We start from the raw sequence: 11,383 nt of genomic DNA, 5'->3' as shown, positions 1-11,383 counted from the left end.
TTTACAAATCACTGAAAGGCTTAGCACCACAATACATTAAAGATCTGCTGTTATTTTATCAACCTTCCAGACCTCTCAGGTTCTGGTTCTGGTTCTGCTCTGCATCCCCAGAACCAGAACCAAACGAGGAGAAGCAGCTTTCAGCATCTATGCACCACAAATTTGGAACAAACTTCCAGAAAACTGTAAAACAGCTGAAACACTGACTTCCTTTAACTCTCGACTAAAAAGCCACCTGTTTAGAATTGCATTTGAAATGTAATCAATTACAAATTTATTGATGGAACTTGACTTAATGTCGTGTTTTGATTGTTGATTCTATGTTACATTGTGTTTCTGTGTTTGTAATCATGTAAAGCACTTTGAAATGCCTTGCTGCTGAAATGTGCTATACAAATAAAATTTGATTGATTTGATTGATTGATCTAAACCTGGCCATTGTCTTTCTGTACAATTTTGCTCAAAACAATTCTTGCTTCCAGCACAGTCTGGGCTTTCTCCCCTTGACTTGGATTGTCTCCAGTAGACTTTCTACCAGGCCAATCAGTGAAGAGATGGAAAAGTTGTGAATAATGACATTGATTTTCTGCACTGTTTTAGAATTGTAGCCTGCCTTTAGTTTTAGCAATGTCAGCCGTGAAAAGGAACAAAGTCATTCAGTCCATGTTAGATACAACAAGCTTCTTAGCGTTGAACAGGCGTGTTACATATGTCACAAGCAAATAGAGATTGGGTAAAATTTAAAACCTCAACACAGTCCATGCCTACTGGAAGCAATCATTTGTGAACAGCCGAGAGCCCAGGCCCTCTGGATGAAGCAAATAGAATAGGACAAGGGGCTGGTTTTTACCAAGCTAGGTTTTAAGTCCTGGGTATTGAGAAACGATCGCCTGTTGGAGGTGTGGAGTCTGTTGAAGTATTAGATGATTGGTTCTAATTTTACCTAGTCTGTAAGTTTTGGCCGTGACATGCAATGTGGCAGCTCGATGAAACTTTCTAGAAATTGCACATGCTGTAAATTACCCCATAGGGAGTAGGGCCACAACATCTTTTCAGGCAATGACGTATCTTAAACATTCCTTTTGCTTCGACTTAATAAAGTCATAAAGACCTGTGTTGGTCAGGCGGTAAGGGACTTCAATCCATTTCTTGATAAAGCCTAAGAGTCCATTTTCCAGCTTCTCAATTATTGAGATGTCAACCTTAGTGAGATTAAAGGGCCACATAGCATAAAACCTGTTACATTGTTCTTCTGCATGTGATTGTATGGTGAAGATGACAATAATATTGATTATGAGTCTTCTGTATCTTCTTGATGAGCATCTTCTTCACCTCCAGAACAACAGCAAGGTCCATTACATCTACTCCTACCTCTCAGTAAAGTTTGATAGCCCACATCACTGGATGTGCTGCTACAACGGTATTCAAAGACAAAAAGTATAGTTTCAAAAAATTTGAATAACATAGAAAATGTAGGCTTTTCATTATCTGTAAGCCATAACCACCAAAAGCATAAAGAAATGCTTAAAATAGACCACTCTATGGGTAATGAGTACAAGTTTCACTTGTTTAAGTATTGGTTTCTTTACATTTGCTGCCTTGGTTTATTATTTTGATTTTAAGATTTTTTTTTTATTAGATTTTAGTTGTAAATGGTTTAGCCTCGGCTTATCTTCAGGACCTTCTGCATGGTCATTCCTCATCCAGAACATCAATGTCAAATAACCAATTGTTGCCTAATTTATGGAATAGCCTACCTTTTCACATTAGATCTGCATATATTTTGAATAATTTTAAAGTTATTTTAAATATATATTTCTACTGGATGGCATTTAGTTAAGGCTTGGCCTTTTAATTTCTATTTTTCATTGGCTGTGCTTTATTGTTATGTGTCTTATTTTATTGTGGTTTTTGGATTATTGTACACTTTGGTGCAGTCATAAGTTGTCTTTTAAAGTGATTCATAGAAATATTGATATTGACTTTAAATCTAAATCTTTTACATGTATTACTAAATGGTATATGATCTTAGTTTTATTGCGCTGCAATGGAAATTACTGAACCACAGAAACACAAAAAAATGGGTTAAAGCTTCTGTTTTAAGGTAACAGTCTACAAAATAACTCAGACCAAATAAAGCTGCAAGTGAAAACAAATTACACAACATTAAACTATTGTTTTGTATGTAATGTCCATGTTCTTATTGTCTCAGATCTAAACTCTGAAACTAAGCATTCATTTCTGGGTTTTTCAAAGAAAACAAACACAACAATGAAGCGATTCCATGTAAGTCAAAAGTAAAATTTGGTCATAGAGCGCTGACAGAAACTAAACAGCATAATGGCATTACATAGGGAAGCTGTTATAGACCACAAAGTGGAGCATTTACAGGAAGACAGAAATGGGAAAAAGAAATACACAGCTTTTAACCCAAACAAATTAAAACAAAAGTTAGAAAATATTGTAATGAAGGGAATACAGTGACCAGAGATGTACTACTGCTACTACTACTACTTCTAATAATAATAATAATAATAATAATAATAATAATAATAATAATAATAATAATAATAATAATAATAATAATATTTGTCTATTAAAGGTAGATGGAAAGAGAAGGCCTAATGTAGCGGACAAGAAGGGAGGTGGGATGAGAGATGGAAAGTGAACATAGCAGGATTTCATTCTGCCGCAGCCTGGAGGAGGAGAAGGAGGAGGAGGAGGAAGAAGCCTGACGCGGGACGTTTGTGGAGCGGAGCACCGCGGATTTCCTCCAGCTGGCAACCAGGGGCACAATGATGGGAATAACTGTGGAATGATAAGGACCGTTAGCTCAGGATGGGCAGGCGCAGAGATCAGCTTTAACTTCAGCCGGTGGCGGTTCAGCTTGGAAATGGTAGGAGCAAACCTGGTCGTTACAGTAATGTCTTTACTGTATTCCTAAAAGAGACGCGACCTAAAGAGTGAGAGGACAAACATTGGCCACGCAGCTCAACTAAGTAATTAATTCCCCTTGTATTTCATAGAGCTTTGTGTCGGAGGCTGTTTTTCTGTCTTTGAGTTCTCTAGCAGTTTTATGCCGCTCCGCGACATCACACTCCTGTTCCTTTCAAACCTAGCAAATAAACTATTCCTTCTACCGAGACACACGCACAGCGTCACCGCTCAACCCGCAGACAGCGGAGGGTTTTAGGACTCACACATTACAAGCAACCATAAAGCATTTAATATTAGAATTAAGTTAACTTTTAGTCGACTCGTCCTCTCATTCAGTTGGCGTTATCAGTCAAACACTCCGTCCTAACCGGAAGTGCTAAGCGTGGATCCATCATTTAAAAAACAATCCAATCGGATGAAGCTCACTTTTCTGATCACACACAGGCCGAATTTAACACACGGGCCTGCATCACCATTAGCTGGACTGTCACCCACCAAACGATAAGTTTTCCTATTCTAACAGGATAAAGTATGTAAACTCCCGCAGTTTTCACCGGATTCTGGCTTCTGTTAGTTCTGCTTTGTGAAACGGGCTTGCTGGAACAATCCAGCTTTTATATGATCCGCAGAGGTCGTTTTAGAGCCTTTGGTGTGAGAATGGCTGGAGCTTTGTGTTAATAAAAGTTGTGTTGGTCGGCGCTTTGGAGCAAAGCAGGCCTGTCTGTGACCCGATCACCAGCGGGACAGTAAAAGGCCAAGCTGAAGTTCGGTTGCTGCTGCTGCCTCCTCCTCCACCTCCTCCCCTTTGTGGAAGACTGGATTTTTTTTACGTGTTTATGTTAGTCAGCAGAAAATGGCTGCAGTAAAAGCCAGGGGGTTGAGTTAGAATGAGAGGCCGACAGAGGGCCTCCTTCCCTGGCGTAGAGAGAAGGAGGCAAGCTGCTGTGAAAACACATCTTCAGCTCTCTATCTATATATCTGTCTAGCTGTTTAGCTAGCTAGCTGTTATGACCACTGCATACACTTGCACTGATTGAACTTGTTCATATTGTTGACCAGGACAAAACGCAAATCACAGACATAAGGGTCCTCCACTTCCATCCTTTGTCAAAAGTGCACTTTAATGTTTAACATTAAGTTGGACTTAATGTATTATGGGAACTAAACCTTTTTAGATCCCATTGTTTTTAATTTGGGCACCAACTGTGTTTTACATGCTAGTCTTCAGTACACTTCATCCAAAACATATGTACAATATAATTGTGAATAAAGCTGTAGTATAATAAACTGTGAAAAAAAGTGAAGCGCTGTAATAACTTCCTAGATGTGGTGTGTGTTGTTTCAGTTGTCCAGGTGGTTACTGAAACCTGTGATGCAGATAAATTACCTGTGGTTTATATTTGAATAGTAAGAATGACCTGAATTTATAGAGCTTTACTAGTCATAATGACCACTTAAAGTATTTTACACTGGAGTCACATTCACTCAATCACACACCAATATGCAGATTAGTACGCAACTTGTACTTAACTTTACAATTTAAAGGTGACTGACTACTCTTCCCACTCATCCACAGTGTTTAAAAACATCTTCTGCTCTATTCTGAGTATTAGAAGTCTATTACCAGTGATGCCATTGAAAAGCTAGCAAGAGAACAACCTGGGAAAATGTCAATCTTAACTGAAATGAATTCTTTAAATGGGGGTATTATGTGAACTCAACTTTTTAAACTTTAGGTCAGCTTTGAACAGCTGAGCAGCAGCTCGTAAGGAAGGGAGTGTCTGTTATTGCATTGCTTCTGCTGAAAGAAATGCAACAATTTAAGCACATATACAGCTGTAAGTTTGTAATGATTTTGACAAATCAGTGTCTTTAAATAATTCATTATTCTAGAATTGATTATATTCAGAATATAATCAATTCTGAATTGATTATAAACGTAACTATTAAGATGCTTCTGCATAGTCCTCATCATTTCCCTGCCATCCTCCCTGAAGGCTGTTTTTTTCTTGCTTAGCAAATCCTTCAGGTCACTGGTGATCCAGGGTTTGTTGTTGGGGAAGCGTCTCACTGTTCTGGTGGGGATAGTCTTAACTCAGACGTTTGTATACTGTATTTATTATTCATGGCATTGATGTCCCCTCCATGTGGCTACCATACTGTATTCCAATTAGAACAAAGAGAAAAACAAAGCTGTGTGTAGCCTAACCAGCAACAAACCCCAACAAAGAGTAGGATACCCTACTGTGTATAGTTCTGTATAATCATGGTAAACGCAGTCTGAAACAAGTTCCATAGTGCTGAAAATGTATTTCTTTTCATTATGGATCAGTTTTCCCTTTCATCTCTTGGTTTACTGGCTGTGTCATTTGTTTCAGTTAATTTTTGCTGTTAAAAACATGGATTTTTATTTTTTTATTTTTTGCATTAGAAAATTATGCAAAGAGAAGTAAAAATAACTTCTGAAATATTTTTTTTTGTTTTGTATTACTTTAATGTTTTGCCATCAGTTTAATGAATTTGTTTGCCAAAAGATCTCACATTGCCCATTATAACTGAAGGAAGGGATGATTGAACTTCTGTTATTCTCTCCAGTTTGCATCCATTAAATCTCCTCTTTATCTGATCTGGGGGTTTCAGTGCTAATTTCGGTATCATTTGAACCTTTGATGTGTCAGTCAGCACGTCCTGGTTGTGAAACTCCACCTGATTCTTAAACCATTGTGTTCCTCTGGTTACACATCATAGCAAAAGTACAAAAATAAAAAAGTAACATCAAAAATTCATAGCTGCATAATATCCAAAATCAGCAGAAAAAATAATTCAAAAAGCAATGTTTCACCCTGAAAAAACAAATAAATACATCCAACTGCTTTTGATGTTTTCCAATATTTATAGCAACTTCTATGAATACTGTTTAAAGCTTTAGCAAGGGTAGACTAGGAGGAACTATACTGTCACATATTTGTGGGGTGCACTAATTATTAAATCTCTGTTTTCCATCTAATGAGTTAATAATAAAAATGATCCACTAAATAAATCTGCAACACCCCAACTTTACAGCGGACTCTGATGTCTATTTATGGGTTTTGTGGTGTTTCATCATGGTGTAATGATAAAACATAAAATATTTATAAAAAGTAAGTGGAAATGTTTGTATTTAGTAAAATGTATTTTATTTAAATAGGTAGAGATTGGATAATTGAAATTCCCCTGTGAATTAAAGGTGGTTGGGTCCGTCAAAGCTGGGATTTTTTAAGGCTGCAGTTTCACCTGTGAAATGATTATTGATGCTGTTCGAAGAATAAACCACTGCTGTTCCACCTGAGTCTGCCTCAACTTTTCATCCTCACTGTAACATCCAGCCGCAAAAGTCCACCTTGTTGCACTCATTTTGGCCGCTTGTATCCATGACCTCATTCTTTCAGTCATGACCCAAAGCTCATGACCATAGATGAGGGTAGAAGCGTAGATCGACCGGCAAATCGAGAGCTTTGCATTTTAACTCAGCTCTTTCTTCACCACAACAGATCGGGACAGCGCCCGCTTCACTGCAGAAGCTGCACCAATCTGCCTGTCAATCTCCCGCTCCATTTTACCAAGATCCCAAATATCTCCCTGAGCTACCACCTTACTGTGGTGGAGGGGTTTGAGTGTCCCAGTGATCCTAGGAGCTATGCTGTCTGGGGTTTCATGCCCTGGTAGGGTCACCCAAGGCAGCAGGTCCTAAGTAAGGAACCAGACAAAGCGCAGCCCTGAAGACCCCTTATGAAGAACAAAACCGTTGGTCACCGGTCCCCACTCTGGAGCCAGGCCTGGAGGTGGGAAACGTTAGTGAATGCCTCCTGGATGCGCTTTAACCCATGGAGCTCGGCCGGGCTCAGCCCCCTCCCACCACTGGTAAGTGGTGGGAGGGACCAAAAGGGGTCGGGTGCAGTGTGGGATGTGTCGTGGCCGAGATCTGATCCTCGATTACATTTAGACTAGACAAAGAAAAATTGTCCTTACGCCTTGTATGACTGCAAAGTAGATATGAATTTGAAATCAGGGGAAGAAAATAAGAGGAAAACAGGAGGGAGAAAGGGAGAAGAGATTGCTTGAGAGAGCCAGTGAATTCTAGCAACACTGAATTCAGTTGTTCTGGGTCAAGACAATTACATTTTTTAATTATTATTCATCAGTGTATATACAACAAACTTTACAGACTAACAAAAAGAAAAAGGGTAATTGATCTGCAAAATAAATAACCAGATAATAGAATGAATAATAGCAACAAAATAAAATAACCAAACAAAAACGAGAAACAAACAAAGAGGTGTACATAAAAAAGGATTCATTCAAAACAAAGACAAAACACTGTACATAATCAATGGGTGTCACAACAAAAACAATAAAATTGTTTAACATATGTGGATTAGGGTATACTTTTTCCTTTTAATCTTGGTAGTTATTTTCTAATTTGAATTATTATTCAAATGAGAAATTATTACAATGAAAAAATATATTAGGCTCTCCCATTTTCCTTCTCCTTTCCTCGTCTTTGTTTCTGCAGTAACATTAACTCACTGGCAATAAAATGGCATCTAGAATTATGGAGTATATTTCATTAAAATATTCAAATACGGTAGATTTTTATCTATTGCTGATTGTTGTTCCATTAATATCTGTTGTGTATGTAGATTTAGCCATAGTGAGGTACTGATTTTTTTTCCTATTTTTCCAGTTATCAGAATGTTTTCTTGGTGATAGTCTGGACCACAAGCAGCAGGGTTTGGGTCTATTTGGAGTTCATGTTCAGTTTTTCTAAATTACCAAGTAAGCAGACGGAAGGGGATAGCTGGATGTTGTGGCCAGAGATTTGAGACAGTTTGGTGATTGTTTCTTTCCAGAAGTTTTATATTGGTGGACAGAGCCAGAATGTGTGGAGCTGGTAATCAGTTGTGTTAAGTGCACAGTGTGTGCAATTGTCCGATTCTGTAAATCTTGTGGTGTGTGAGGTGTGTCCTATGGATTATTCAATATTGTATTAACTGTATGTTGGTGTTGTAGGACATGGTGAAAATGTTATGGCAAACATTATTCCAAAATTGATTATGTGTGGTGGAAGGTATTTTCCCATTTTTATTGTAAAACATTAGAAGGTGGTTTAACTTGAAATCTTGAAGGTGGTTTAACTTGAAAAAAAAACTTGAAGGTGCCTTGAAATTATTATAATTGGTTAACTAAGTAGTAGCGGACATTTGAAGCTTCTAGGATGCCTTGAAGTTTTGACTGTTGTAGAAAATAGTCCTAGCTGGAGTAATAAGTAGGACCTTTGTTAGTTTTGAGAATTAATTAAATTAGTGCTGTATTCATGTGATATGGGACAAACTTTTGTCATCTGCCATTTTAACAAATAGTGGAGATAGCAACTTCCAGAAATGTTTTTAAAATTCAGGGGGATATCCATCTAATCCTGGGGCCTTATTGTTTGTTAATTTGTTTAGAGCTTTTTCATATTCTGTGGATGGGAGTGGGGTATCTAAGATGTCTGACTGTTCATTTGTTAATGATGGAAGTGTGATATTACTGAGAGAATGACAGAATTGTCTGAAGGTGTTATTTATGATTTATGGGTCACTGGTAATGCTTCCTGTGGAGTCTTGAATTGTTGTGATGAGGGTTTTTTTTTCCATATTATGTTTAAGTTAATTTGCTAAATATTTGCCAGGTTTATCATTATGCTCATAATGGTTATATTGTAGTCTTTGTATGATAACTTGTGTCTTTTTTACTAATAATGTTATCAAGTTTAATTTTTGTGTCTCTAATTTTCTAAATGTTTGTGCTATTGGGGTAGTTGCATATATATTGTGTAATTGTTTTAGTTTGCCTTCCAGGTAATTTTATAAGTTTTGTTCTCTTTTCTTTTTGAATGAGGAGTATGAAATTATTTTCCTTCTTATTACTGTTTTGGCTGTTTCTCAAATGAGAGATAGAGATGTGTTTATTATTTCATTTGTTTCCATAAAAAATGACCAGTGTTTCCTAAAGTATAAATCAAATTGTCTTGTCAGTTGTCTTGCATTAGAAATGTGTTGAATCACCATCTTTGGCTTGTTTTTGTTTCAGTTTTCTTGTGTAACATAAAACTGATGGGGGCATGATCGGATATGATAATTGGATGAATGGTTGGGTTGGAAATATCTGTTATGGAAGAGTTACTGGTAAGAAGTATATGTATATGCACATACACCACACACATGCACACACACACCCCCACACCCCGACACATACATATACACACATATTCATATATACATACATACCTCTCCCTAACCCTACACACATACATATACACATGTACATATACACTCACACATATATTTAAATGTTTCTAAATTACTGGGGAGAGAGCAAAATAACAAACAAATCAGAAGAAAACCTTTTGGGGGGATCTAATGTACAGGTAAAAATAGAAGAAGAGAAGGAAGAGTAAAAATAAAATACAGCAAAATAATGTAGCATTTGTAATGATAGACATTAATTGTCTGACAGAAAATAAAACAATAATATAGTAATATTTGATAGGTTTATTTGTCATAACCTGCAAAGAATCAGCCAGAGACAGAGATTAGGTTTCTTTTAATTTCTTTTCTGCAGAATAGGAGAATTGAGAACAGACGCGACGAATCGCTGTCAAACACTGTCTGGACTCAATTCTGCCAGTTCTTTCTTTGCATTTCTCTTTATTGTATAGAAAAAGGAGGTTGGGCTTCTTCACACAGTCACACAGAGAATTGACCAACCGTCTTTACATTCTGGAGCCTCCTATGGACATGCCCTTACAAGGGCATGTGACTGACCACAACTAATCAGTTACATATGGAACTAATAACACATGAATGTTTAACGTTTTTAGCTTCCAAGCAAACATCCTAAACAAAGTTAATAATATACTATACTACAAAAGAAAGAGAAGTTAAGTAAATATAAAAAGAAGAATAATAGAGTAATAATATGAAAAGAATAATATGAAAGAATAATATGAAAGAATAATATGAAAACATAACTTGTAAAATAAACTCATGAGTAAATGAACAGGAGGATAATTTTTCTAACAATATTAATGAAAATAGAAAACAATAATGAAAAAAATCTGACTTATTTATACAGTGTATCACAAAAGTGAGTACACCCTTCATATTTCTGCAGATATTTAAGTATATCTTTTCATGGGACAAGACTGACAAAATGACACTTTGATACAATGAAAAGCAGTCTGTGTGTAGCTTATAAATTTATTCTTCCCTCAAAATAACTTTATATACAGCCATTAATGTCTAAACTGCCGGCAACAAAAGTGAGTACACCACTAAGAGACTACACCCCTAAATGTCCAAACTGAACACTGCTTGTCATTTTCCCTCCAAAATGTAATGAGATTAGTTAGTGTTACTAGGTCTAAGGTGTGTGTAGGGAGCAGGTGTGTTCAGTTTTTTAGTACAGTTTGGAATTCAGAGACTCTAGTTTATTAGTCACTCTTTAGCTTATATTTTAGAAACTGTAGAGTACTCACTATTTAGAGGCAAGAGACTTCTATTTTTGCAACCCAGATAAGGAATTAGAACGAACTTAGAATCCAGAAAAAATTCTTCCAGAACAGGAACATTTAGTTTTTTATTATTACTTAGAAACTGTGGAGTATACTCATTACTTTTACAAATTTAGAGCATACGTAGTAGTAACCCTAACCCTATGTCCAGAGAATACTAACTGACTTACTTACACTTATTTAGCAAAACAGAATAGGGATTAGAACTTGGAACCCAGAAAAACTATCCTAGCAACTACTTTTTAGACTCCTATTCTTCCAAACCAGAAAAGGAATTAGACCAGAGGATACTTACTTATACTTATCTAAGAACCCTGAATAGGAGTATCTAGGTTATTTACTTTGGATCAACATTATTAGCGTTTTCTTTTGCTCTTTCTTTTGGTTTGTTATTTTGTTTGTATTTCCTTTTAATTCCTGTAAAGCACTTTGTATTGCCTTGTTGCTGAAAATGTGCTATATAAATAAAATTACCTTTAATTTTACCTTTTACAGCGTTCACACGCTCTCATACTGGTCACTGAAAGTTCCTCATGGCAAAGAACTCTCTGAGGATCTTAAAAAATGAAATGTTGTGCCACATGAAGATGGCCAAGGCTACAGGTCAGGAGGATTGCTGACACCCTGAAACCAAGATGCAGCACACTAGCCAAGATCATCATTTTTAGCTGGGTTCACTCAGAACAGACTTCACGTTGGTCATCTAAAGACGCTCAATGCACATGCTCAGTGTCACATCCAAATGCTGTCTTTGAAAAATAGGCACAGGAGTTCTGTCAGCATTGATGCAGAGATTAAAGAGGTGCTCAGACCATACGCCGCACACTACATCAACTTTGTCTGCATGGCTAT

At 36.8% G+C, this 11,383-nt stretch overlaps 1 protein-coding gene across 1 annotated transcript in view; it reads left to right on the top strand.

Annotated features, from left to right (window-relative positions):
- Positions 1-2,679: 2,679 nt before the first annotated feature.
- Positions 2,680-11,383, top strand: part of nfic (nuclear factor I C) — a 40,628-nt gene continuing 31,924 nt past the window's right edge. Inside the window, exon 1 of the mRNA XM_023339118.1 lies at positions 2,680-2,896. Within this exon, the coding sequence (XP_023194886.1) occupies positions 2,816-2,896 (81 nt within the window). The 5' untranslated portion in view covers positions 2,680-2,815. The remainder of the gene's footprint in view (positions 2,897-11,383) is intronic.

The sequence above is a fragment of the Xiphophorus maculatus genome, chromosome 9 (genome assembly GCF_002775205.1).
Source record: "Xiphophorus maculatus strain JP 163 A chromosome 9, X_maculatus-5.0-male, whole genome shotgun sequence".
Classification (NCBI taxonomy): Eukaryota; Metazoa; Chordata; class Actinopteri; order Cyprinodontiformes; family Poeciliidae; genus Xiphophorus; species Xiphophorus maculatus.
Note: the sequence above shows the minus strand (reverse complement) of the source record. Positions and strands in the feature narration are given on the sequence as shown.